Here is a 25,690-nt window from a genome sequence, read left to right as displayed (position 1 = left end):
AACCCGATTAACGAGTCAAAAACGACAGCTCCGGCCCATCCGACCGAACAATCGACACGCCCGCCGCCTTCAACTCCCTCTGCGCCGTCTCCCAGCCCGCCCCGGCATCCACGCACCGCGTCGCATCCTCGACGAAATAGCTCCGGAACCCGGCCTTCGCCGCGTCGATGGCCGTGTTCTTGACGCAGAAGTCGCCCGCCACCCCGACCGTGAACACGCGCGTTACGCCCTGCTCCGCCAGATAAGACGCTAGGTTCATGTCCACCGACTTGCCCGTCACCTCGGGGTCGGTATTGCCGAACGCGTCCGCAAACGCCGAGTACATCTCCACCTCACTGAACATGCCCTTCCGCACGTACCGGTCGATCTTGCGGGCATCGATCTCGGGGATGAGCTCGGCGCCTTTCGTCCCTTGGACGCAGTGTACGGGCCAGAGCTGCTGGGGCTTGGTTTCGTGTTCTTTGCCGGGCGCCGGGTTAGCCATGTTGATGAAGCCGTTCGTGGTGTTGGCTTCGGGGTGGTTGCTGGCGAAGGAGATGTGGTTCGGGGGGTGGTTGTCTAGGGATGCCACGCGCGTCGCAAAGCCGGGATGCGCCAGGAGGGAGTTGATGATGGGGGTGATAACGCGCGCTCCATGGACGGCGAGGGATCCATTCTGCAATTGTTAGTGAGTTGTGCTAACGGGGTTTTAGATGCTACCGGTGCGGTGGTACTTACCGGGGGACAGAAGTCCTCCTGCATGTCCACCACTATTAAGGCCGCTTTCATCTTGAGATTCTTTGTATGGCCTCGATGCAGTGTTGTCAAGGGATCGCGGGCTTTGTCAAGTCTTTGTCGAGTCTTTATCAGCGTCGCAGAGTTCCGGGTTGATGCAAGTTGGAGAAATCGTCCAGGAGCGTCGGATCATTTATGGATAGAGTCACCGTCGAGATGATGAAATGGGAGGGTTGCACTCTCATCCTCGTGATCTCGCTAGCGGATGCGGTGCAGAAAGCCACGTCATGATGCGACCAATTGGGGCAGGATCTGAGATCCAAGAAATGCGCAGAACAAGAGCACGCCCCAAATCGAAGCCGGTGAGAGGGATAGACACTAGAGGCCGGCGGACGGCGAGAGTTGCCAAGTCAGTAGTGGTCCGATAGTCGAGTCGTCGAGTACTAGTTAGTATCAGTACTAGTAGAGTAGACCAAGCCTTAGTCAGCACGCTGAGTCAGCGGCCGAACAAAAAGCCGCCGGCGAACACAAAGAAACAGCAAAACTTCTGCTTCTTTTGCTCTTCGGGCTGCGGCCCTCGTCTTCACTCTCACGCTGGCCGCTTTCTCTTCGCTAGTTCGGTCGCAGATAATGCGAGGCTCGTTCAAGGTAAGCCATTCCGTTACTCCCTCCCCCTTGCTGCCTGCTGCCCTGCCATTCTTATGATGATCTCTTTTATTGGAGCTGTCCGAGCTACATCATGCGGATAAAATTTTATATACGCTTTTCATCTTTCTGAACCCTTTGCAATGGCCTTGTTTTATTTCATCGTGTCAGATCTAGCGACGTGCAGTCTTGCTAATCTGCCCATCAGTCATCACAGGGACCTAGTAGTGAACAAAGCTTCAAGCCTCCTTGATTCTATTTTTTCTCTTAAAATAAATAACTTAAATCCTTTATCTCCCTTCCCATCTGATTTAATCTATTCTATAAACAAACCAACCCATCATGGCCTATGATCCCAGACTGTCCAGTGCCGGCACTGCGACCCCCGACCCCCCACCACCTCCCCCTCCCCCTCCAGAGCCTGCGTCCTCGACCACCAACACGTCCTCGACGATGACAACCGGGCCGCAGGAGGAGGGGAGCGAGTCGGGGTCAGGGCCGCAGAAGGGCAACACATCCCCGACGGAGTCCGACTCCTACAAACTCCGCTTCTGCACGGTCTGCGCATCCAACCAGAACCGGTCGATGGAAGCCCACCTCCGACTCTCGACGGCGCCGTCGCCCTTCCCGGTGATCTCGTTCGGGACGGGCTCGCTCGTGCGTCTCCCGGGCCCATCCATCACGCAGCCCAACGTCTACAGCTTCAACTCGACCTCGTACGCACAGATGTACGACGAGCTGCAGGGCAAAGACGAGCGCCTGTACCGCAACAACGGCCTGCTGAACATGCTGGAGCGCAACCGCAACCTGAAATGGGGCCCCGAGCGCTTCCAGGACTGGGTGCCCGGCATGCCGCGCGTCGACCACATCTCCAAGGGCGACCGCGGCGCCATCGGCACCGAGGGCGGCGTCGTCGACGTCATCATCACCTGCGAGGAACGCTGCTGGGACGCCGTCGTCGACGACCTCATGAACAAGGGCTCGTCGCTGAACCGCCCCGTGCATGTCTTCAACGTCGACATCAAGGATAACCACGAGGAGGCGCTGGTGGGTGGCAAGGCCATCCTGGAACTCGCCAATCGGCTGAACGAGGCGGCCGCGCAGGAGCGCAAGGCCAATGGCGTCGAGGGCTGGGAGAACGGCGCCGGCGACGCCCGGAAGAGCTTCGACGAGAAGGTGCCGGAGATTCTGGCCGCGTGGCAGGAGAAGTGGCCGAATCTGCCGGCGTTGTGGACGTTGGCGTGGCTGTAGCTGGAGATGTTCTGTCTACGTCTTGTTTGAATGAGCGATGAGAATCCTTATTATGCTTTAATCTAGACAACGGAATGATATAATCGTATAATCTTTGTTACTATACCATGTACTAGACTGTAGCTATCGTCCGAATTTCTATTCACTCCATTGATGGAGTACAATGAGATCAACCTTTTCACTCATCCATATTAACACCACTCCCTTCTGTTATATACGACACAAACACGACAATACCAATATTCATCTATAAACTCAATTCACTACCTACCTAGGTAGATAAGAAGTAAACACCATCCCCAATAGCCAATCTTATTTGCCAGTTTACCATTTTAACTCAGCTATATCCTATCCTAAACCAATATCCCAAATCAATTATAACACTAGGGGTATCAATCAAATCAAACTATACAAACCAACCAACCCACCAACCAACTCCAAACAAATAAGAAAAGACGAAAATGAAAACCAAACCTAACCCCCAAGAACAACCTCCCTCCTCTCGCGATACCACCTCTCCAAACAAGCGCGCCTCTGCGCCTGCGTCATGCCCTCCACCACGAGCGCAAACTCCGTCGCGCTCGGAAACCCAAACCGTCTCGCCATGCTGCAGAACTGGCGCTTCATGACATCCTCCGGCGGCCGGTGGCGGAAGCGAACTGGATGGCCGTCCTTCGTCGTCTGCGCGAAGGCAGCGGCCTGGCTTTCTTGCGAGGCGCCTCCGTCTCCGTCGTGAAAGACGTGCTCGTCGCCGGCGACGCCGCTGCTTTCGCCGGCCATCTGGGCGCGACGGCTCAGGCGCTCCTCGACTTTTGAGGAGCCGATGACTTCGTTGTTCAGGTGTGTGTATTCGACGCCGGCGCCGGTGAGGATGGCTTGGATGGGGTCGTGCTTTTGGGTGCGGGCGATGGGGTTGCTGGTGTTGGTGGTTGAGGTGGAGGTGGAGTCGGGGTCGCCGCGGATCATGGCGGCGAGTTGGGACATGACTTCGTCGTCTTGGTTTTTAGTGCGGGGTTTGGAGTCAGACAGGTCGTCTGGGTGCTGGGGGTGGTCTTCATCTGTGTCGATGTCGATGTCCATGACCTGCACGCCGGCGCGGCTTTCAGCGACGTTGGTCTTGTTGACGATGTCGCGGAGGACGATGTTGTTGTTCTGGTACTCGAAGAGGTTGGACAGGCCGAAGATCTCGCCCTTTTGGTCCTTTTTCTCCTGCACGCCTTTGAAGTAGCGGCGCTCGGAGCTGGCGTTGTAGCCGATGTTCGCCTGCTGCTGCTTGTAGATCTGGCGCGCGTACACGATCTCCTCGATGGTGCCGGCGGAGATGAGCCGGAAAACCTCGACGTCTCGCGACTGGCCAATGCGGTAGGCTCGGTCTTGCGCCTGGAGGTCGTGCGACGGGTTCCAGTTGGGGTCGACGACGACGACTTTGTTGGCGGAGGTGATGTTCAGGCCGACGCCGCCGGATCGCGTGGAGATGAGGAAGACGAACTGTCGGGGGTCCGAGTTGAATTCATCCACGGCTTTGGCCCGTTCCTCGTAGCTCATGGATCCGTCGAGGTAGCTGACGTTGTAGCTCGTGTAGTGGAACAGCATCTGCAGCATCTTCAGCAGCCGCACGCTGTGCGAGAAGACCAGGACCTTGTCGCCATTGGCGTGCCACCACTTGAGCAGACGGCGAAGCACCTTCCATTTGCCGCAGAACTCGGGGTTGGCGTAGTTGACGATCGAGTCTCGAGTGCGGTACAGCTGCTCCCACTGGTCCGGCACCGCAATCTCCAGCATGTCCCTGTCTTTGTCCTGCTTTTCGTTGGAGTCCACTCCCTGCGGAATCAGAATGGCCAGGTGATTGCTCAGTTTCTGCAGCACGGCGATCGCAGGAAACACATAGTTCTGCCAGCGGATTCCAGAAGGCAAATACTGCCGACAGCACCAGCCCGCCTTCTTGCCTGAACCGCAGTCGCACGCTTCCGAGGCGGTCTTGATGTAGTCGACCATGTCGCTGCTCAGGAGGTTGGCGTAGGCGTCCGCCTGAGTATCTGTCAGCGGACAGAAGACAACCCGATCGATTTTCTTCGGAAGCTGGCCGGCAATCAATGTCTTCATTCGCCGCAGGAAGAACTGGGGCAGCAGGTTTTCCACCAGTTTCTTTGCCGTTTTCCGAGCCCTGCTGAGCTGGTGGACCGTAGCGTCATGGGATTGTCCGATCCGCAGAGGGTCCGAGACTGTTTTCTTCCAGGCCGTTACGGGGCCCAGCCGGCCAGGATTCGTCCAGTTGAGTAACGTCCAGAGCTCCTCGTACTTGTTCTGGATGGCAGTGCCCGTCAACCCAATCCGGCAAAGGGCATTGACCACGTTCATCGCTTTCGTGGTCTCTGAGCTCCGCTCTTTAATCGTATGGCACTCATCCGCAATCACGCAGTCCCAGTCGACCATGTTCACAGCGTCCTTGTTGTGCAGGTAGGTGCCGTACGTCGTAATCAGGACCTCGAGCCGTCCAGACCGCGCGGCTTGGAGGGCCAGCTCCTTGTTTTCCCCATGATACGCCTCAAAATGCCACCAGCCCCAGCGCGAGAACTCCGCCATCCAGTTCTTGATCAGGGTGCCCGGGCACACGATCAGCGTTCGAGGATACCACACATCCTGGCCACTTCGTCGGAGCTTCCGCATGCGCTTTGCATCCCGCTCATCGCCCGTCTTGCCATACGCCGCAGTCAGGAACGCAATGACCTGCACGGTCTTCCCCAGACCCATATCGTCGCCCAGGATCCCGCCCTTCTGGTAGACAAACAGCTCATGCAGGAACGCCGCGCCGTCCACCTGATACTGACGCAGCCACTGCGCGATCGGCGCGGGAATCAGCCCGAGCGAGTACGGCAGCGTGATATCTTTATACGGGCTGCAGGGCTTGATATCCTTGAATGCCGGCTTTTCCTTCAAAAACTCCAGCCTCTCGTCGTCGGAGAATTCCACCTCGTCGTAGTCCGGCGGCAGCTTCAACCCCGACTGCTTGAGATGCTCTGTTCGGCGGTCGAATTTCTCCCGCCGTTTCTGCAGGTAGTCGGGAAGCGTATACTCCATCAGGTCATCGTCGGAGTGGAACTCCTCGCCGTATTCCCTCCAGGGCCGCGTGGGTCGCGTCTTTGCGTCTCGTCTGGGCCGTCTGCCGACGAAGGAGTTTGGGTCGGCCATTCGGGGTGTTTTGCCCTTGCGCGCGCTCGCGGAGCTGCGTTTGCGCTTGAGCGATTTGCGGTTCTTGAACTCGTTGTAGGCGGCTTCGCCATCGTTTAAGGAGATGTCGTCGCTCGAGCTAGGCGCTTCTAGGTCCACTATCGGGGTTCGTGTTTTCTTATCAGGAGAGGAGGTCTGTTTAACCGGGGTAAGGGCTTCGGTGGACGGAGGTGGCGTTGCGTTCTCTGTCAAGGATGTGCGACTGGGATCTGACCGCGTAGACGTTAGTGACCATCTCGCAGTGAATGCGGAGAAGAGATGCGTACTTCTAGCAGGCCGAGGATTGGTCGGCGCAGCGTCGAGATCGTCATCGTCGGAATCGACCGTCGTCGCGTCCGTGTCTTCGAGCTCCCATCCTGACCCCATGTCAGCTGGATGAACAGCCGTTCATTCACGTTCGTGGTCGTTGTGGTGGACGAAGGCAAACGAGCGAGAGATGCGGAGGCGGGATGAAGTAAGGCGACGGGCCCGACGGGGAAAAGAGCTGCAAAATGATTTTGTCGCCGCAACGCCGCTTTGTGTCTTCACCTCCTCTTGACTCTGTCTTCCACCACGGCGTGTTTCAATCCGCCTCAGCTCTTTACTGATTGAAAGTCAACCATCGGTTTTATTTTCACCTGCGATCGCGATCCCAGCCATCCACCTTCCGCCAGAATCTTTCTTAAAAAACTCGCCGCGCCGTGCGGGGACTCATCTCTCCTCCTTCACCTTCACCTTTCTTCAACAATTGAATTCAAATCTACGATAAAATGCCTCTCGATACATCGACCACATATCCTCTGACCAAGCTGCGCCTGGACGGCCGTCGCTGGAACGAACTCCGCCTGCTGCAGGCGCAGATCTCCACGAACCCCGCCAGCTCCGGATCCTCGTACATGGCGATGGGCAACACGGCCATCATGTGCTCGGTACACGGGCCCGCGGAGGGCCGTCGCGGCGATGCCACCGGCGGCGCTGCCGGGTCCTCAGGGGCGGTCGTCGAGGTGGACGTCAACGTGGCCGGGTTCGCGGGGGTTGATCGCCGGAGAAGGGCAGGAGGCAGCGACAAGTAAGAGGCTCTTCGGTCTTTGGAAGGGGAGGTCATGAGAAAGGGAAGTTACTGACGAATTAACTAGACAATCCTCGCGCATTGCGACAACGCTCCGGTCGGCCTTCCAATCGCATCTTCATACCTACCTGTACCCGCACAGCACGATCAGCATCCACGTCTCGGTTCTGTCCGCCGACGGCTCGCTCCTGGCGGCGGCGATCAACGCCTGCACGCTGGCGCTGGTGGACGCTGGCATCCCGATGCCGGGTCTGCTCTGTGGCTGCACGGCCGGGATGAGCGGGAGTGCGTCCACGCCGCGCGATCCGCGCAACGACTTCCTCGATCCGCTGCTGGATCTGTCGCTGCCAGAGGAGCAGGAGCTGCCGTTCCTGACGGTGGGGACCACGACGTCTGTGCCGGTGGGGGAGAACGCGATGGACGATGACGAGGATATGAAGGTGACGATGCTGAACATGGACTCGAAAGTGCACTGCACGTATGTGGAGACGATGCTGGCCGTGGGGATTGACGGGTGCAAGCAGATCCGGGAGATCTTGGAGGGGGTGATTAAGGGGTCGAACCGGCTATAGTTTTGTCTATGAAGGTCTGTTTGGGCTGGTCATCAAAAGCATTATGTTTATACCCAGAGAGTGCAATTCGGTGTTGGCTTTTCTCACTATCTCACTACTAGTATGACTAGTATTATAAGGGATATATCCTCATGGTTATGTCTTGTGGCAGTAATTACGATCGGGAGCAGTAAATACTTAAACTGATCCAAGTTAATAGGGCAGATGATCTCTTGAAGAGGTCTTCGAAAAACACGGCCGAGAATTCAAGGCTGGTATAGCTAGCAGAGCAGTTGGTGGCCCGCTTGCAGTACATTCACAATCGGTCTATAACAGTTGTCAAATTAACACCTTACTCGTGTTCTGTTGGCTCTCAGCAGTGGCGAAGCCCACAATTACTGATTGACTGCTTTTCACCACTTGCAAAGGCTCAAACTTCGCTTGTTCAGGACTTGAATAGCCTGGGTGAATTCCTCTTATACTCCGGCAAGCATGGGTCTTTACAATCTGTCACTGGGAGATGGAACTTCACAGGCTCAATGCTATGCCACCGGAATGGCTTGTTGATTGACACATTTATGCAGGCTCCACCAAACCGAGGCACATGATATAACGTCCAGTAAATTTTGAGAATAACCATTCAGCTCAACTATAATATAGATCAATCGGCTAAAAAAAAAATAAAAGGAAGACAAGCCAGTTAAAACCGCCGAATGATAGAAAGGAAAAACAAAGCAGCGACCACAGCACGATCAGAAGGCTATGTTGAATAGCATGAGTATTGCTCAACCCGAGCATGGCTTTCATCATCTCTTGCACTGTTCTTGAGCCCATTTGATCTCACCTTCGGAGACTCCCTGTGGACCCTGTGGCCTTAGAGCTACCTTTATCAGTACTTTCACTTGCCCTCCCTTTGCCCTTGGCTCTTTCCTGCGTGGCATCCATAGGCTCTTTTTCTTGATCCGATGAGTTGATCTGAGCGGTGGAAAGTGAGCGGTGCGGCAGAGTAAGCTCTATTGCTTTGCCAGCAGCAAATCCCTTCCCAGATGAATCATTGTCGGCCGAAGCAAGTGAGCCTTCCGAAAACAAACCGCGTTCACCTTGAACTCGTGCCAGATAGAGGTTAGAACTTGTTGGTTTCTCCGCGCCTTCCTTCTTGTCGGGGGCGATATAAACCCAAGTTGAGAGTGGTTCACGCCGTGATTCATTAGTTGACCAGTCTTCCGGGTTGGATGAAGCCACTTTGATCATGATGAAGAGGATGCATTGGCGCACTGAAATGCTTGCGGTGACGTCTCCATGTTGCGCTTTTGAATCATGCTTTATCGCATCAGAATAATTGAGAGTCCACTTTCCATCGCTGAATTCGCGACGAAGGACAACAGTCCATCTGTAATTAGTCATAAAAGCATACTTAAGATTCGCTGCCCACATGTCTCTTGCTATTTGCCCTGTTACTTATTAGAGATATACGAATAACTACTATGCAGCAGTCACTTACCGAGAAACCTTCGGAGATGCTTCTCCCCCTCCTTGTCCCCCTTCAGAGTTTGATTGATATTCATGCCAGGGAGAGTTCCCCAGGGATGCTTGGCTTCCCCAATTGCGCGGGCTTTGCCTTTGTCATCAACTAGGGCGTAGTCGGGAATTGATCCTCTCTCGGGTTTCGCGGGCTTTTTGCTTTGACCTTCGGTCTGTGTGATGACGCTCGGTTTGCCAGTGAATGTTTTATCCTGCTCGTTGGCTAGAGGTAAAACGGGCCATTTCAACTTATCCACAGTGACAGTCCAATCGCCGAAGTACAGAGGATATCCGAGGATATTAGCAACACCGGTAAGCGGGCTTAGAACATTCGATATAAAGCGGGCGCTGCTCGAGATTTCGGCGCCGCAAAGAAAGTGCTCGCTGTAGTAAACATCGCCTGTTTCTATATGAGCAGTTACCGGATGCTGATAATGATCCCACTCGATTTCTGCAAGAACCTGTTCAACTTCATCTCGGAAATTGTGCCAATAACGCAGTTCTCCGATAAAGTCGATCGCATGTAGACCTGTACCGGAAGAATGTTTCCCTGATCTTTCTGCGATGTCTGAGAACGAGTCTTCAACAAGCTCACGACAAGTCTGGCAAATGATCTTCATCCTTTCACCCTTTTGCTGGATACTTTATATAGATGTTTAAGGGGATGGTGTATGGCAAATGGCAAAGAAACAAGGGATGGGTCATAGAGCTCTTCAGAGCAGGATAGAGAGTTCCTTTTATACCTTAAGCTAGCTATTGGTGACTCGCTTTCTTAAGGTGATAATTTGAGATCAACAACCTGTAAGTCCGATGGACACGATATTAAGTTCTCGTATAGCCCTAAAGCCGTCCAGTCCTGCTCTCTACAAGCTTTGAGAAAATCAAAGGGGACAATAGCTAAACTATTTTGAACCGGGTGTTATACTTATGAGAATCAAGATTCTAAGCTCGAGTCTATCTCAACCTACCGAGCGACTAGTCTGTTTGTTCAAGCAGTTGTTTACGTACCTTACCAATCTTCCGTCAACAATGCTGCCTTCCAATAGCTATAAACCAATAAAACTTCAAGTCTAGCACCAATCACTAGTAATCCATGGAAAAAGTCTTCGGTGGTATTAGTTTGGCTTTAGAAAGACTGTATAAGGCACGTGCAATATATCCTTTTTATATCTTTCTTAATGTGTCTTCTCTATGTTGAAGGCAATATTGGTTGTATGGCTTAAGTGTCCATCGCCTTCTATATTAGGTCATTCTACCGTATTCTGAGACTTCTGCAGCCCATCAAAACACTCTCTATTGCGCAAAGGGGAGCCTAAGATTCCCCGCTCACCGCTTGAACTAATAAATGATTCATACAGTCTCGTTCAACATCTGATCCTCGAAATTAGGAAATCGGTCAAATCTTCTAAGCAGGTAAACTTCCACCCGTCCTCACACTCATGTGGGATCATGAGGTCATCATCAAGGTGGTTATCGGGAGACTTTTCTTCTTTTCCGTGTAGAGTCCATAGAGAGAACTCCACCAGAGGATCAAGGCCTGAGAAAGAGAGTCCAAACTCCTCAACATCTTCAAGATCAATGATATAACTGTGAAGGTTAGAACAGTTAACTGATTCAATCCAGCTGAAGGCCAGACATACCATTTTTTCGAGCATCGATCCCAGATAATATTTTGTCTGCGAGGGTCATGATGATATAACCCATGGCTGCGAAACTCCCTACCAGGTTTTCAGTCAGCTAGATAGAGCTAGTCATAGAACAATATACTACCATAATGCCCTGATAAAGGCAAGTCGGGCATCATCTCGTTGTTCTGAGGGTAAACTGTTGAAATGGCCAAGATCTTGGCCCGGGACTTTCTCCATAAGAATAAACACGAGATAACCACCTGGAAGATACATCGTAGGATCTTGATCAAAAGCGATGGCGTCGATAAGAGTAGGCGTACTTGTGCAGTGGTTTTCTGTTAGCTTTTGGAGATTTTCGATCTCGCGGTACGCTTCTGAGCTGATATCGTTACTTCCGTCATCCCATGGGGAGAGCCTATTTCAATTAGTAGCTTTATTCGTACTTCCACGGTTTGGCCCGTACTGCTGCTTGATCTTGACGATAGCTTCCTCCCAATTAGCTGAACCATTGATCTGGGTTGCTCTGCAAACGCCTGTTAACTCTTCAATAGTTCCTCTGGATTCGTCATGTGTTCGAATCTTCTCTGTAAGGATTTCGTCAATTCTCCAATATGTGTTCGTGCCGCGGAAATGGATTTTACGACCGGGCAGCCAATTCAGATGATAGCATTGAGCGAGCACTGGATCCGTGGTCATGTTTGAAGACTTAGCAGCGAGTCTTCAAGAAGGAGGTGCGCGAGACCTTTATATCTAGGGGGTGGCATAATGACCTGAGACAGAAGGCGGTAAGGCTGTAAAATCGTACCCCTTGTCTACCCATTTGGGTTTCAGTCAGTCTCACGTGACATTCGATTAGGCCGACAACAACCCTGCTGACCCCTCATTCACAAGGCTCCTTTCCCCTCCAGTAGAGACTTTCAAGTTCGCGATAGAGTCACGTCGGCTATCAACTATAATGGCGCAAGATGACTCAAACCCGGGTATTTTCAACGAGCTCCCAGACCAAGCAAAGGCAACTGTCGAGAGAATCAAAAGGATTATTGGTGAAGACACTACAAAGAAGGAAGGCAAGGCCAGCAGTGGCTGGGGATTCTCTAGTGAGGAGCTGGAGCAGGAAATCCAGAGATTATCAGCTGAGCTAAGTATCAATGGATACAAAGTGAGTTTTATTTTTGAGGAACAAATCAGCAGTCTACTTACTGACAGATCTGACGCGTGTTGCAGGCATACAACTGCAAAGTTCTCCACCTTGTGCATGGCGGAATCATCCAAAATGGAACAGGCCATCAGATCATAATCCCATTGAACGGAAAAGCGAGCTTTTTACATGACAAACCTCTCTTACCATGCCACTATACCACTCAAAAAGAAACGCTCTTGGGCGACAACATCGATCTCATAATAATGTCGCTGAAAAAAACGTGAGACTTGTGGGAAGAATCAAATATTCACATCGGGTATATATTTGAAGGATGACTGAAGGCTATGGCTTGCCAAAACGCTGAGAAGCCCTTATTGCGATTCATTTTCCATGGTACACTGTAGATCCAGTATCGACCCACTCACAGCAGTAGCTAACTGGGGTGAAGGAAGACTAAGGCCTTGTGGGGTCAAGTGCGCAGCTTGTGAATCAAAAAATTGCATCCACTCAGGGATATTGACATCAACAGAAACAGACGTTTCCATGAGCTGCACAGGCTCAGGTATCTCTGCCACCACACTTGAAGGAATATTGGGTTCAGAGGATGAAGCTTCGGGCTCGCCTAAGAGGACTGATAGCGGGATATCATGTATCCAGTCAGGATCGTTAATATCAACGTCGACTAAAACTGACGTTCCCGTTGGTAGGGACGGGAAAGACGCAGAACTCGAGGTATCGATAGCTGACAGAGATACAGGATACCTTGATGCATGGTCATTGGAATCAGCAGGTCGTGTCACATTTTCGATGGTCGGATAAGCCGTCACATCAAGATTTCCTGACTTGACAGACTTGTGTCGTTTGTTCTCTCCTTGAGACATTCCCTCCGGTGTTCGACATCTCTTACGACTGCGCTCTCTGCTTGTTCCATCAGGTTCTGAAATTATCTGACCGGTTTCGAAAGAAGAACTACTAAGCGACGTGTTTATTCCCGTTAAGGATACACCTGCTTCTGAAAGATGCTCGGGAGACCCGGCAACGTTCACATGGTCGATAGACGAGATAGCTATATCTTCATCAGCCTCGACATGGTCACTGAGATAACCAGCAACCTCGACCGTATGAGAAGGGTCCCTTCTGGTGACCTCAGTTTTGTAGTCTTTTTGGCGGTCAGTAATCCATTGGTGTGTGTTCCGAGCCAACAGTCTCCAATAATCAGTCATAACAAGCTCGTGCGCAAGTGCTGGAATATCTTTCAGACGGCAGCGGTCCATGAGACTCCAAGCAAAGAATGTTGGCCAGACAAATGCGAGAGGTGTGCATTTGCGAATCGCTGTCTCAAGCTCCAGTTGCTGATTATCAAGGCATTCTCGAACCCGCCATTCGAGATACTTCAGCTTCATTCCGCATCGGATACAACTTCGCGCTTGATCCTGATTGCTGAAACGCTTGCAAGATCGTACGTATTCCAAGTACTCAGGCCTTTGCCTCTTTGCACCGTCGACCATGCTGCGTAACTTTGAGGGAAGATCTTCCTTATCTGCCCAGTCCTCGAAATCGTCTGCAAGCGAAAGTGCACCAAGCCCAGCTCGAAAGAAGTCGCCTTGGGTTCGCTTCCCATTCGCTGTTATGATGTCAATCACACGAGGATCTTCTATTGACGAAATGGTTGGCAAGGGGACTTTTTTAGTCGTTTTCGTGAATTCCAGGGTGCTTTCATAGTTGAGGTATGACAAGATCCTCGTTACCGTATCAGGTACTTTCTTGACTGGTGAAGTAAGTGCAGCTTGATCTGATGGTTTTTGTGAGAAGACGGAGGAATGGAGGAGTGAGTGCAAGATCTGAAAAACTGATTCAATCTCATCCTTGTGGTTGACCAATGTATTTTTGTCGACTTTGTGTATATTTTTTATCGCGGACAGGGCTCCCAGAATCTCCTGAAGGGACTCCATTGTAAACGATGTGAGTTGCAAGATAGAGAGAAGGAGGGGAATAGAGTTGAATACCCATAAAATCTGATTAAGGGGTCTGAAACAGACACCCCAGCTTCTTGCTTTTACACACCTAGCTAATTGTATACAATTAGCTAGACAGGGATCTTGCCGCCGGTGGCGCTGGCTGTGCTTGTTTTGGGCGACCAAATTTGACAATGGGCATATTACATACTGAAAACCTATGATGAGTAGAGACACGTTCAGATATGAACTTGTTAAAAACAAGTAGGTCTTTTTGAAGTCCTCAATTGCCATATTGGAAGACGAAAAGTCATGATCGCAGTCCACCCTCGAGGAACAAAAGTAACCACCTCATAACATTAAGAGGATAAGAATGTCCTCGAAGATTCTGCATTTCTTCAAGAAAACCTTTCCCTTCAGGAAAGATGACAACTGCCTATCCATCATGTGTTCCTCAATAGTGAATGCCATCGAAGACCCACTACTTATTATGACGCCTGGTACAAGTGACACTTTCCGACCAGAAGCTTTCAGTCATTTGTGCTCCATTACAGCATGCCATGGGATAAGGTATAGAGAGGCAGACGAACCATTCTTGCTGATAGTCGGCGATTATGGTGCCACAATCGGACCCAAGTCTACGCTCTGGCCACGCTCATTCTTTAACACCTGCGCCTTGCCTCGAAGCCTGCTGACCCGACTGGTACCCAACGATGAGCAAAAATACCTGGAGGGAAAGTATGGCTTCAATTGGTCTAGGGTGTCAGTCGAGGCGAGACTTATTTCAGTGCCTACGTGCAAGGCACACTGGACTATGACGCTCGCTGAAAATAGAAAGAGCATCAATATTTCTCCCGAGAATCAGGAACTTCGATACTATGACGACTCTTCATATATGAACGTTCACACTCTGGTAATTTTGAGGCTAAAGAATGCTCGGTACAACACTTATCTGCAAATGTGTGGTTTCCGAGTCATTTGAAGCAGAGTGAAACCTGTCGTTGTGTTTATTGGATGTGAGTTGATCCTGTTCATCGAGACGTGCTCTTATTGATAGATGATAGCTACCTTAATTTCTGGAATTTTGGTAGGAATGGCTTTCTTGATCTAGGTGACGGGCGTGGCAACGATCTTTTCACCTTCTTACAGGAGAAGCGTTACGAGGCTATTATCTCTGCAGGAAGCTATGTTTGATGTTAATTCGAGCTCTGTCTCATATAAAGCCGTCTGCTCCTGCTTTTTCACAATTTGTAACTAGATTCCGAGGATATCTTTGCTCTCATGGCCGCATCGTCAGGTTTGCTAAAAAGTCAATTCAACAGCCTTGAACTTATGAGATTCAATAAGCAACTCCTATCAATCACCATTGAACGAAAACAGGATAATGACCAGAATTGTTTATTTTGGTTTTTATTTGTTCACTTGGAGGACTGTACCTTATCTGCCTCTCCGGAATTCACACTAAACCGCTCGTCTATCAATTGGAAGCTAGAAGAGTCCTACAACTTGAATAGTCAATGTGTAGCATTTTATGCTACATGGTATTGCCCCCCTTTTGCCGATGTTAGCGCCGCTATCTATACACAGAGACATATTGAGGTGCCAGAGTCAGACGATTTTATCTCTTGGGCGTGAGTATCCATGAAACAGTTATACGCACAGTACCAGCTAACATTACCAGCTTTAAAGTGGTCAACTTTATGCTAGCACGGGGATGGGTGTCTGGTGACCTGGATCGATTGAAGTCGATATGGGAACGCGAGACATAGCATCTTTTCAACATGATCGAGATTTCTTGGACAGGGATTCGCGAGAGGAAACGGAGGAAGACCGGGCCTTCTTACAAACGTGGGTGTACTGATCGCTTAGTTCTGGTATTGCCTGAAGTTCTTCTTCCGAAATCCATTCAAGTCTTCAGACCAGAAACTCCTTCTCACCATTTATCCCTTCTCTGGAGACGAATACAGCACGAATGATAGCACCTGTCGAATGGCAACTGAGATCGTTAGACATGCATCCGTAAGGCTCGACAGCTTCAAGTAGCTCGATATGGATGTTGTCTGTAGTAGGAGTTTTGTTGCCATGGTTTTCTTCATCAACATGCTCGGCTGTCTGGAATTGGGGAGATAACTTAGAGCCGTAGGGCGGTGGGTTATAGGAATCAAATCGGTACTGGCCGTGTCATTGAACATAGGCTCAGAGGTGGAATGACCGCTCGATGCTAGACACCACCGAAAATGTTAGGTTATACCTGCCTTGCTCTATCATAGGTAGGTCACCTTTCAGGGAGTCTTCTGTGGAAGGAGCCATCCTGTAGCTTGTAATATTTTTGAGTAGAAGATTAAGATACCAGGAGTCCTGAACCGCGGCTCCATTTATATAAAGTGTAGTCCGTGATTTTTCAAGCACAGATACTACCATTTGACTTATTTCTGTCTTGGTGTGATGTCTGCTAAATTTGGGACGATATAAAAATCCTTCAATAGTGTGTTCGGATGCCACCTTTCGCAGGCGCTGATGTCTAGTCGATAGACTCTTCAAAAAGAGTACAAAGCCCACTCACAGGCCTCGGTTTCTACAGATGCATATGGGGTCGAAGTTCCCTAAATGTAAGAACCCTTACTAGTTGGAGGTAAAACATCTACTGACCTGAAACAGACTAAAGCCATGATGAATGATTTACCAGAAAATGCTTTGAATACGTTCTTAGGCGAGTTGTCAGGGCGGAAAGGTGGCGAGGTACAGCCCGAGAGGATCTGTCAGAGTAGGAAACGCTGATCTCCAGTTTCCACGCACCAGATCGCTAAAGGGCAAGGCCGCAAGAAGGCGCTGTGCCGAAGTAATTCGCTGTCACCGCAGAATACAAAGTACCTATTTCTCAACAACACCCCAAGAACCAAACCAAACCAAATCAAACAGATTCCAGACAAATAAAAAACAACCCCAACCTCAGAAAAACAGACCCCTACCAAGCACCCGAAGAGGGTAAAGTCGGACGAGAAATGTGCTCAATTCCGCTCGCAGCAGCCGCCGTCGATTGGCCAATGCATCTTAGTCTGGCAGCGGAGTCTCTCGTGTCTGGTTCTTTAGTTCGGAGTGAGTAACAATCACGACCTAATAGGCAGGAGATTCTCAGCGAGTGATCGGACTGTGATACACCGTTTGCTCCTGCAGACTCAGGTACCGCGTTTAGTTCCTTGTCGTGAGGCCATTCGAGCATAATTTCGGCGACGTATGATCCATGCGTTGAGATAGCTAGCTACTTAAAAGGTAGATTGTTCTTTTCGTCTGTTTCTCTTCTTGTTTTGATGGTGTCTGTGTCTGGGCCATACTATTTATATGCCTTTCACACATTCAATCGTCTGATTCATCCTTCGACCCTGAATAAACCCAGACAACAAAATGAACCACATGGACCACACAATGAGCATGTCCATGAGCATGAGCTCGACAGGGACTGCCACGGCTCCCATGAGCACAGGTACATCAATGGACATGGACATGGACATGGGCGGCATGGACCACGATATGGGAGGGAGCTGTCAGATATCAGTAAGTCATCACTTACCTTTCTATACCATGACCATGTATATATTTCCTTTCCCCCTACAGACCAGACAGACACGAGATAGCAAAGTATACCCGTCAGTGCTAACCAACCCTCAAATCTAGATGCTCTGGAACTGGAACACCATCGACGCATGTACGTCCCTCTTACCATTACCTTCTATACCACCTCCCTCCTCCCTCCTTCACACTAACACCAACCCCCAAAACAGGCTTCCTCTCCTCCTCCTGGCACATCACATCAAAAGGCATGTTCGCAGGCTCCTGCATCGGCGTCATCGTACTCGTCATGGCCCTCGAGTTTCTCCGCCGACTAGGTCGCGAATACGACGCCTTCATCATCAACCGCGCAAGACTCCGCGCGAAATACCTCGATCTTGACCCCGCCACACTCACAAGTACAAAGCCAGGTGCTGGACCTGCGGAGGAAACGTGCTGTTCATCCAGCTCCAACAACAATGATAACGATAACGATAACGATGCTGGACCTTCGAAAACCCCAGCACCAGTATCAGTACCAACATCAGCACTAGCAACAGGTTTCAAAGGAGGAAGAGGAGAAGGGAAGAGAGGCATCCGCCCCACGCCCATCGAACAGACGATCCGGGCCCTGTTGCATATGGTGCAGTTCGCGGTGGCCTACTTCGTGATGCTGCTGGCGATGTATTTCAACGGGTACATCATCATATGTATTTTCATCGGGGCGTTTCTGGGGGCGATGATGTTTTCGTGGGAGGAGATTGGGGGGAATGGGTTTGAGTATGTCCCTTTTACTTCATCTTCTGTCTTTGGGTTGGAAAGTGGTGGGCTAACTGAGGTGACTGGTCTAGGAATGATGCGACGGCGGTGACGAAGTGTTGTGGGTGATTAGCTCTAAGACGGGGCTGGGTTGGCTGAGGGTTGTAGGGTTGTGTTTAATAGTTTACTCTGTCTGTATTGTACATGCGTCAAGATGTCACTCATACTCTTACGGCTACGACATCATAGACCCACACGGTTACCTCGGGCATTCTCATCATTACAATGTCCAAGTACAACATCAAATTCGTTTGATCAAGGTAGACACTCTAAAGTTACACCACACGCGAGAAGAAGAATGAACACGAGAAGACCACCGTCACCTCACCCAGGCTCCTCCCTTTCGAGAGAACCACAGGCGAGGTCCGTCCAGGGCACACATCTTTTCCACTTTATCGAACATGGTGCTTTTTGTGTTTTTTCTTTTCCTCAAACTTACAACTCACCGGAGTCGACGATGGTGGGCTTGATGTTGGAGCGGACGGCACCGGTGTTGCTGCCGAGAGCCTCGATCTCCTTGACGATCTTGAAGGACTCCTCGTCAGCGACCTCACCGAAGACGACGTGCTTGCCGTCGAGCCAAGAGGTCACAACGGTGGTGATGAAGAACTGGGAGCCGTTGCTGCAGAATGGTTAATACGATGTCTCTCATGCGCTTAGTGGGGAAACTTACGTGTTGGGACCAGCGTTGGCCATGGAGAGGATACCGGGCTTGGTGTGCTTGAAGATGAAGTTCTCATCGGCGAACTTCTCGCCGTAGATGGAGCGACCACCGGTACCCTATTCACCATTAGCTACTGTTCAACGAGACACGAGACCCAGAAAACTTACGTTGCCGCGGGTGAAGTCACCACCCTGGAGCATGAAGTTGGGGATGATACGGTGGAAGCTGGAGCCCTTGTAACCCTGGCCCTGAGGAGCCTTGCAGAGCTCACGGAAGTTCTTCGCGGTCTTGGGGACGTCCTGCTCGTACAGGTTGAAGACGACACGGGACGTCTTGGCTAGAGAGCGAAGCCATTGTCAGTGATAGTTCAAGGGATCAGATCGATGGCTATCATCCGACAAGTCGATGGCCATTCGAGGGGAGACCCGGGTAGAAGGAGAGGAAACGAAACCCCTCCCCTCCCAAGAATTACCCCTCCTCCAGCCATCGCAACTCGAAAGGCAGCACGCAGAAAAAGAGAAAGGGAATACATACGGGCAGAGCTGCCCACAGGGGCGTACTGGATGTCGAAGAAGGCCTTGGTGTTTCCAGACATGGCTGCGGTCGTTTGATGGAAAGAACGGAGAGAGAGGAAAGAAGGATTGCAATTGAGAGAGGAGAAGAGGGGACGAGAAGAGAAGGACGAGCAAAGTGGGGTTGTTGTTGACCTCAGGCTTCGGGAGAACATTGTTGCTGGAGGGGCACCGGCGGTCACGGGGTCTGGGGGTGTTACGTCAGCCGCTTGCTGCCTCGGGCGCACCGCTGGCTCGGGGCGCCTGCCTCAGGCCGCCAGCTGGTTGGCTGGAGCTGCGCCGCTGAGGAAGAAAAAAAGGGGGGCCGGTGGAAGAACGTGGAATTCTGACGGCCCTTGACTGGATTCCCCGCAGTCCGTGGAGAGGTCATGGCCTCGTCCCGAATTGCGTGATGCAGCAGGGATGCCGGTTTCTGACTTACCTCGAGAGTTTGGGTGGGAGGCGTGGGTTGCAGATGTCTGGATCGCCGGAAAACGCTGGGTTGCTGCGAGTCTTTGCGGATGAGGCCGGAATCGCAATCAATTTAAGACCAAGAGGAGCTCCCGAACGGGTCTAGTCTGGCAGAGCTCTAGCTTATATAATACACCGCTTCCTAGGTAACTGAGTGGACTAGTCCAAGTGCAGAGGTTGAGAGGTTGGAGGCAATTGACCAAAAAATAATAATACACGAGTCTATTCGGAAGAGACTGAGGAAAGCTGGCCTCAGGAATGCGCTGCGGGTTTTGTAGCTCCTGCAGTCCACGTGACAACCCCATGATAGCTCTTCTAATTGCGGTGTATAGTAATCTCTAGAATAGTAGAATAGACCTACACAAAACAAATGTATTTCTGGGAGATACTACTAGCGTACAACTTTTCTCATCCTGCGGATCTTCAGAGATACTACACATCCATTCCAGATAGACCTTTGCACTGGATTGTTTCATGACGATGTTGTAGATATTGCCAGCTCCCGTGACTTTCTTTCTGGCTGTCTGATAGAGATCTTCCTCTGGTCAACATAGTTCATAGCCGAATATCCCTTCTTTTGACGCCCAAATACGGGTGTTCACCATCCTAGACAGCCCCTTCAAAAATGCATGATGGGGATATTACTTTGAACACCACCCAGGACCTGGTTTCTGGACAACATTGGGCCCTGTGAACAAGCCAATCACATAGTGTTCACTCCACCAAGTTCGGATGTGATGAAGCATCTCGTAGTGCCCATATACAAGCCTTAACCATCCTACCCTAGGCCAAAATCCGGCGGCCTTATTGACATAGAGAAACTTCATCCAGCGGCCCACATAGCCCGATCTAGTTTGTCTTCCGAATAACCGTCACAGCAGCATGCGATATCTCGATAGACTTCATCCATCGAAGTGTACCTACCATCCCAGCAACCAGAAACAACGTCCCCGTAGACCAGGCCCTTCAGAGACGGAAACTGCTGCTGAGAGAACAACCCCTCGACAACCGTCACCAACGCCCCCATTTCCATCGTCCCCTCAAGCTCATGGTAGGGGACATTACCCGTTTCCAGCTCGAACAGCATCGACCCAAAAGCAAAGATATCCGTGCCGGTACCGATCTCCATGCCAGGCCGGAAGCTACACCACTCGTAGCAGACCAGGGGCGCTTCGCCGTCGATGCCGGAGCCAGCGAAGTCAATGAACTTGACATGGTTGGCATGATCCACGATGATATTGTGACAGCCCACGTCGGCATGGATCACGCCCCGGCTGTGGATATATGCGAGACCTTCGGCGGCTTCCCGTGCCCACTGAAGCTTCATCGCCTGAGGAATGGTAGACGAGCGGGCACTCTGGAGCATCTTTCGAAGACAGGTTCCACGTTCCAACAGGAGCCCTTCCTCGACCACTTCGTAGGATGCGATGCGTTCATGGTATCCAAGTCGCTCGTACGAGCGGATTTCAACGACGTAAGCTCGGCGTTCGAAGTCCCCAGATGAGGGACGGGTTTTGATGACTCTATTTTCGTCAACAGCATAGACTACCGAGACCGTACCGGCCGCAACGAATGATTTGGCATGGCTCGCGCTTGAAAACGAGCCCATTTGTAGGGCACCAAGCTGAGATTTTAAGGGAGAATGCCCAAGGGGGAGAGAATGCTAAGTTGCGGACAGTTTGTTTGCCCACCAAAATAACTAACAAGGGGTGGACTTAGTCACGTGCTGGTATAAGGTCACAAGTAGGCCTCATCAAAACCACCCAGAATATCGAAAACAGTCATACTCAAATACTTACTGTAACGACCACATAAGCCTAGTCAATGGGCCAGATAGGAAAGCCCCATGCCGGGAAAAGTCCGGAGTAAACAAACAGCTCAAACCCAACTCTATCGAATTGACCCGACAGCCCAAGGACAGCCAGCCTCCCAAACTATATCCAATCTAATGCAGTTGATCAACAGATGCGAGGAAACCCGACCAGACAAGTCCCACACTTGCAAACATGGAGAAAGAAAGTACACGGTCAGAAAAAAGATATCAAACGCTAATAAAAACCATCGAAGAGAAAGCAAACATAAAAGTAATCCACAAGAAGGCAAAGACGGTAAGAATACAAATCCCGTGCGAGATTAAGATAAATCCACAAATAGAAGTAAAAGTAAAAGTAAAGTGAGGGGGAAAAATCAAAGTAGAATCATAAGCTCCACCAAGTTCAACATGTCATTTCACATGGTTGCTCATTGTCATGCATGATTACTGCCAACCGGCAGCTGGATAGTATGGTCCAGTTAAATCAGTGTGCTCGAATCTCAATGGCCTCTACAGCCATGGGAATTAAAAGGTAAAAAGTTCCAGTGAACAGAAATAGAAAAAGAAGACGACAAAATGTCGTGTCATGAGGCATAGAGCACAAGAGACAACTCCTTTATCGGAAATCATCCTCGGTGTCGTCCTCGTGCCCCGGATCTAGCCGCTGCACAAGCTCTTTGGTCACTCGGGCGACCTCAAAAGCAATGGGCGGAAGTTTGTTCGTGACGGTATTGAAGACCTCGTCGTATGAGAGGCCTTCGCCCTCGGCCGCGGCCTTCAGCAGTCGGCTTCGGTGATAATCCAGTGTTTCGATGGCGGACCCGGCTCGGTCCATAAGCACCGGACTAGTCCCCGGTTTGTGGATGTAATGCTCCGTGGACGAGACAACATTCGTCACGACCGACGAGATCGCCGATACATGGGTGCGGATGGTAGTTAGACCATCTTCTCCACGAATGCTGGCAACAAGGGCTTGGATGGATTGAACAAGGCCGTCGGTTTGATCTTCTACGTAAAGCTGCACGGGGTTAGACCATTTCACTTGACTCAAATCTAGATGACGTACCTTAAGTTCCTGAAGTTCATGATCTTCAGGCTGCAATCCGTAGTTGACGTTCATGTTGTTGTTCAAGCCATTGGGGATGCTCTCCGATGTCGGATTCCGCGAGTGATTAGACGGAGGGCTCATCGCGCTGTAGATCGATCCGTTGTTGCTCATTCTTCGCTGGCTGGGAGCCACGCTGAAGTAGTCCGGCGATTGCAGTTGAGTGAGCTGCTCCTCATCGACCTCATCCAAGTCATCCGCCGGGCTAGCCTGGATCTTGACCAGCCGAAGGAGCTCGATGATGGCGGTCGAGAGATGCGAGGCAGCGGCATCTAGGAGAGACACCGGGGAAAGACCGCTGGAGCTGGCGAAATTCTTAGACGCGGTGATCAAATTGTTCGCCGTCGCCGACACTTTGCGCGTAGCCTTCGTGCGCAACTGAGACGATCCATCGCCCAGATCCGGAGACACTTCAACATCCTGCAGCACATGGCGGACCGCAATCACCACTGGCTTGATCTGTTGCATGACAAGCTGGTGGTCATCAAACCGCGCCACGCGCAGAAGCTCGTCGATGGAGATCTGGAATTTGGTCACATGGACATCCTTGATCAAACCATTCTCGTGCAGTAGCTCGTTATCTCTGGCAACGGTGCTGGCATCGGGGAGCGCCTCGGGGATGCCGGAAGTTGAGGCTCGGAGGTGTCGTAGTTGAGACTTTGCCTTGGCATACCGGCTCTTCCACTGTTTGATTTCCTCTTCCAGCCGGTGAACATCGCCAGACAGCCGCTCTTCATGCTCCCATCTCGAGTGACTTTGCTCCGACAGTGCCCTCATTTCCATCAGGAAACCGGCGGCCTCCCGCCTGACTTCCTCCGTCACCTGCTGCTGCTCCTGCAGCTCGTCCTGCAAACCCCGATGCTTGATCTCGAGATCGGCAAACCGAGCCTGCAGCTCAGGATCCCCACCACCTTGTCGGGAGGATTCGTCCATCTGAGTCCGAAGGTCGCGTTCCATCGCATCATGCTCCATTCGAACCTTATCAAGCTCCATCTGCAATGAGCTATTCAAATCTTCCGCCTTGGAAATTTTGCTCTCCAGCTCCATTTTTATGTCCTCCCATTCCTGCCGTTCAAACGTACTGATCTATTGGAATTGTTAGCGAGAAAGCACAGCCAATTGGTGTCGCAGCCAGGTAACCTACCTGAGACTTATCCTGTTCCTCCCGATATCGATCAATCTCTTCGTCTTTCGATTTGATGAGATCTTCCAGCTTGTCCACCTTGCCCTGATCCTCCTGGTGTTTGGCGATCTCCTCGTCCTTCGACTTGAGCATCTCCTCGAGTTTATTCACTTTGTCCTGCAGCGTCGAAACTTGAGACTGCGTGTCCGCCAGCAACCTGCGATCCCCGTCTCCTAGAGTCGTGGTCGTCCCGCGCCGACTCTGCAGAACCACATCCAGAGCAAAGGCATCGCTCCGCGCATCGTAGTCATCGTCCATGCCGGCCATGTCATCGTCGTCCTCGACCATAGTACTCTTGTTGGGAACAATTGTATTGCTCTGGAAGGATTTCGCTGTCGGGCCGTCTCCGTTAACGGAGGGCGCTCCGCCCAGAGACCCGTGCCGAGGCGGAAAAGGACTGCCCGGAGGCCCCCCGGACGGATATCCTCCTCTCCCACGCGGCGGACCGCGTGATTGCGAGCGTCGACTCCCCGGCGGCGGGGGGTACCCCGGACCGGGACCATATGGACCGGGCGAGTAGCCATTGGAAGGGCGGCCCCGGAAACTGGGGGCGGGACTCGCCCGGCGGGATTCGCGGGCGGGAAACTGGGGGAACCGGCGCTCCAGCTCGCAATAGACATCGGTGGCGAGATCTCGAAATCGCTGATGCTGCAGCGACGCCAGCTTCTGGCGCGCCTGGTTGCGCTTTTCATGGAAGTCCTCGCGGGGAGGCAGGAAGGGCGGAACGTCGGGGCGAGGCGGCCGCGAGGGCGACGGCGCGGCCTGCTGCCGGCGCAGCAGTTCGTCGTAGACGTCGGTACTCAGCTCGTGGAACTGAGTGGCCGACAGTCGCAGCAGCTTGTCCCGGGCCTTGCTCTGCTTACCATTCCGGGGATCGTCCCGGTAGCCCATGTGCAGGAAGCGTCTCAGGGACACATAGTGCTGGCCCAGGAGTTCCTCCATCTTCTTGTGGCGGGCGCTCTTCTTGTCGGCCAGCGTGCCATCGCTGGATCGGGCGGCCACGGAGCTGGGAGGCGACGGGTTCCCCGAGTCGCTCACCTGGCTGGAGGCGCTTCCATTTCGCACGCCGTTGGTGCCGCTGGGGACGCCGGAGGTGGGAGGCGTGGCGAGATTGCCGCGGTTCGAGAAGGTCGGGGAGAAGGGCGGATCGGACTTCTGGTACTGATTGATTCCCGACCAGTCACTGCCGTCCACGGAGACCGGCGACATGGTCCCTGAATGACCATTCATAGGGGGCCGCGGTGTCGGCGGTCACGTAGCACCCGGAGCCGCTAATTCGGGGGGAGGGCAACGACGCTGGACCTGCAGGATGAAGAAACGGGCGGGCGACTAGGCATTCGAGAGCTCGACGGGTTTAAAACGGAGGCGACGAAAAGGTGGATATAAAAAGAAGAATGAAAATGGAAAATGAATGCGACGCGGAGACCGACAGGGGTGGATCAACAAAATCCGGGAGGGACGGAGGTAAGATGGTTAATTTCGATCGTGGCTGACGGTAAGGAGCGACGGGGCCGGTCGTGCACTGAGGCTGGCCGGAGATTATTTATTATACGCAGTCCCAGGCGGAGGAATGGCAATGATGCAAGAAACGAAACGTAAGGGAGGGAAAGCCAAAGGAGTGAACGGATGGGGAAGAGAGAGAGAAGAAAAAAAGCAGCCAGCCGGAGATGAGAAGAGGTCGAGCTGCCGAAGACGGGGAAGACCAAAAGGAAGAAACACGAGAGGGAACGAGAAGAGCGCCAGATCGGCCCAACAGCAGCAGCGTTAGTGAATTTGGTCGCCAGTTAGTCGGATTTCGAGGAGTAGCCAGACCCAAACAGCCACAGCAGAGTCAAAGGAGTGGAGGACGATGGAGC

The 25,690-nt window shown here is 51.8% G+C and overlaps 12 protein-coding genes across 12 annotated transcripts; 5 read left to right on the top strand and 7 right to left on the bottom strand.

Annotated features, from left to right (window-relative positions):
* Positions 1-7: 7 nt before the first annotated feature.
* Positions 8-768, bottom strand: P170DRAFT_449248 (nicotinamidase; the record flags this gene model as incomplete). The annotated part of the gene is made up of 2 exons (XM_024851030.1): positions 8-655; positions 718-768. 2 exons carry the CDS (start codon positions 766-768, stop codon positions 8-10), a joined length of 699 nt encoding a protein of 232 aa, XP_024700879.1.
* Positions 769-1,268: 500 nt separating this feature from the next.
* Positions 1,269-2,701, top strand: ssuA (RNA polymerase II subunit A C-terminal domain phosphatase). Its single transcript, XM_024849812.1, has 2 exons — positions 1,269-1,362; positions 1,568-2,701. The coding sequence occupies exon 2, from the start codon at positions 1,702-1,704 to the stop codon at positions 2,608-2,610; it is 909 nt and encodes a 302-aa protein (XP_024700878.1). The 5' UTR covers positions 1,269-1,362; positions 1,568-1,701; the 3' UTR covers positions 2,611-2,701.
* A 383-nt stretch (positions 2,702-3,084) lies between these two features.
* P170DRAFT_449246 (putative DNA excision repair protein (Rad26L)) lies at positions 3,085-6,204 on the bottom strand (the record flags this gene model as incomplete). The annotated part of the gene is made up of 2 exons (XM_024851029.1): positions 3,085-6,023; positions 6,105-6,204. The coding sequence occupies 2 exons, from the start codon at positions 6,202-6,204 to the stop codon at positions 3,085-3,087; spliced, it is 3,039 nt and encodes a 1,012-aa protein (XP_024700877.1).
* On the top strand, positions 6,198-7,543 carry P170DRAFT_413890 (exosome non-catalytic core subunit SKI6). Its single transcript, XM_024846996.1, has 2 exons — positions 6,198-6,886; positions 6,954-7,543. The coding sequence occupies exons 1-2, from the start codon at positions 6,588-6,590 to the stop codon at positions 7,456-7,458; spliced, it is 804 nt and encodes a 267-aa protein (XP_024700876.1). The 5' UTR covers positions 6,198-6,587; the 3' UTR covers positions 7,459-7,543.
* Positions 7,544-10,241: 2,698 nt separating this feature from the next.
* Positions 10,242-11,341, bottom strand: P170DRAFT_439318 (uncharacterized protein). Its single transcript, XM_024849811.1, has 4 exons — positions 11,050-11,341; positions 10,729-11,001; positions 10,599-10,676; positions 10,242-10,545 (listed from the first exon to the last, which is right to left on the bottom strand). The coding sequence occupies exons 1-4, from the start codon at positions 11,280-11,282 to the stop codon at positions 10,323-10,325; spliced, it is 807 nt and encodes a 268-aa protein (XP_024700875.1). The 5' UTR covers positions 11,283-11,341; the 3' UTR covers positions 10,242-10,322.
* Positions 11,342-11,541: 200 nt separating this feature from the next.
* On the top strand, positions 11,542-12,011 carry P170DRAFT_478528 (uncharacterized protein; the record flags this gene model as incomplete). The annotated part of the gene is made up of 2 exons (XM_024853569.1): positions 11,542-11,745; positions 11,811-12,011. The coding sequence occupies 2 exons, from the start codon at positions 11,542-11,544 to the stop codon at positions 12,009-12,011; spliced, it is 405 nt and encodes a 134-aa protein (XP_024700874.1).
* An 87-nt stretch (positions 12,012-12,098) lies between these two features.
* On the bottom strand, positions 12,099-13,679 carry P170DRAFT_478527 (uncharacterized protein; the record flags this gene model as incomplete). Its single annotated transcript, XM_024853568.1, has 1 exon — positions 12,099-13,679. The coding sequence occupies one exon, from the start codon at positions 13,677-13,679 to the stop codon at positions 12,099-12,101; it is 1,581 nt and encodes a 526-aa protein (XP_024700873.1).
* Positions 13,680-14,134: 455 nt separating this feature from the next.
* P170DRAFT_439316 (uncharacterized protein) lies at positions 14,135-14,999 on the top strand. Its single transcript, XM_024849810.1, has 2 exons — positions 14,135-14,698; positions 14,747-14,999. Exon 1 carries the CDS (start codon positions 14,173-14,175, stop codon positions 14,662-14,664), a length of 492 nt encoding a protein of 163 aa, XP_024700872.1. The 5' UTR covers positions 14,135-14,172; the 3' UTR covers positions 14,665-14,698; positions 14,747-14,999.
* A 2,178-nt stretch (positions 15,000-17,177) lies between these two features.
* On the top strand, positions 17,178-18,116 carry P170DRAFT_449244 (high-affinity Cu transporter CTR3; the record flags this gene model as incomplete). The annotated part of the gene is made up of 4 exons (XM_024851028.1): positions 17,178-17,234; positions 17,355-17,385; positions 17,462-18,008; positions 18,080-18,116. The coding sequence occupies 4 exons, from the start codon at positions 17,178-17,180 to the stop codon at positions 18,114-18,116; spliced, it is 672 nt and encodes a 223-aa protein (XP_024700871.1).
* Positions 18,117-18,275: 159 nt separating this feature from the next.
* Positions 18,276-19,752, bottom strand: cyp4 (peptidyl-prolyl cis-trans isomerase). The gene is made up of 4 exons (XM_024849809.1): positions 19,246-19,752; positions 18,879-19,048; positions 18,721-18,827; positions 18,276-18,669 (listed from the first exon to the last, which is right to left on the bottom strand). The coding sequence occupies exons 1-4, from the start codon at positions 19,304-19,306 to the stop codon at positions 18,483-18,485; spliced, it is 525 nt and encodes a 174-aa protein (XP_024700870.1). The 5' UTR covers positions 19,307-19,752; the 3' UTR covers positions 18,276-18,482.
* Positions 19,753-20,374: 622 nt separating this feature from the next.
* P170DRAFT_457892 (kinase-like protein) lies at positions 20,375-21,342 on the bottom strand (the record flags this gene model as incomplete). Its single annotated transcript, XM_024851749.1, has 2 exons — positions 20,375-20,421; positions 20,604-21,342. 2 exons carry the CDS (start codon positions 21,340-21,342, stop codon positions 20,375-20,377), a joined length of 786 nt encoding a protein of 261 aa, XP_024700869.1.
* An 820-nt stretch (positions 21,343-22,162) lies between these two features.
* On the bottom strand, positions 22,163-25,064 carry P170DRAFT_364918 (putative cell polarity protein; the record flags this gene model as incomplete). The annotated part of the gene is made up of 3 exons (XM_024844671.1): positions 22,163-22,564; positions 22,613-23,737; positions 23,796-25,064. The coding sequence occupies 3 exons, from the start codon at positions 25,062-25,064 to the stop codon at positions 22,163-22,165; spliced, it is 2,796 nt and encodes a 931-aa protein (XP_024700868.1).
* Between the last annotated feature and the right edge of the window lie 626 nt (positions 25,065-25,690).

This window comes from Aspergillus steynii (assembly GCF_002849105.1).
Source record: "Aspergillus steynii IBT 23096 chromosome Unknown P170scaffold_7, whole genome shotgun sequence".
In the NCBI taxonomy this organism is placed as follows: Eukaryota; Fungi; Ascomycota; class Eurotiomycetes; order Eurotiales; family Aspergillaceae; genus Aspergillus; species Aspergillus steynii.
Note: the sequence above shows the minus strand (reverse complement) of the source record. Positions and strands in the feature narration are given on the sequence as shown.

Coding starts and splice junctions, on each gene's coding strand:
- ssuA (XM_024849812.1), top strand. CDS start 1,702: ATGGCCTATGATCCCAGACTGTCCAGTGCCGGCACTGCGACCCCCGAC.
- P170DRAFT_413890 (XM_024846996.1), top strand. CDS start 6,588: ATGCCTCTCGATACATCGACCACATATCCTCTGACCAAGCTGCGCCTG. Junction 6,887..6,953: donor AGGGCAGGAGGCAGCGACAA/GTAAGAGGCTCT, acceptor CGAATTAACTAG/ACAATCCTCGCGCATTGCGA.
- P170DRAFT_439318 (XM_024849811.1), bottom strand. CDS start 11,282: ATGACCACGGATCCAGTGCTCGCTCAATGCTATCATCTGAATTGGCTG. Junction 10,677..10,728: donor GCCTTTATCAGGGCATTATG/GTAGTATATTGT, acceptor AAAACCTGGTAG/GGAGTTTCGCAGCCATGGGT. Junction 10,546..10,598: donor GATCGATGCTCGAAAAAATG/GTATGTCTGGCC, acceptor TAACCTTCACAG/TTATATCATTGATCTTGAAG.
- P170DRAFT_439316 (XM_024849810.1), top strand. CDS start 14,173: ATGACGCCTGGTACAAGTGACACTTTCCGACCAGAAGCTTTCAGTCAT.
- cyp4 (XM_024849809.1), bottom strand. CDS start 19,306: ATGTCTGGAAACACCAAGGCCTTCTTCGACATCCAGTACGCCCCTGTG. Junction 19,049..19,245: donor CCCTGTGGGCAGCTCTGCCC/GTATGTATTCCC, acceptor TTCGCTCTCTAG/CCAAGACGTCCCGTGTCGTC. Junction 18,828..18,878: donor GTGACTTCACCCGCGGCAAC/GTAAGTTTTCTG, acceptor AATGGTGAATAG/GGTACCGGTGGTCGCTCCAT.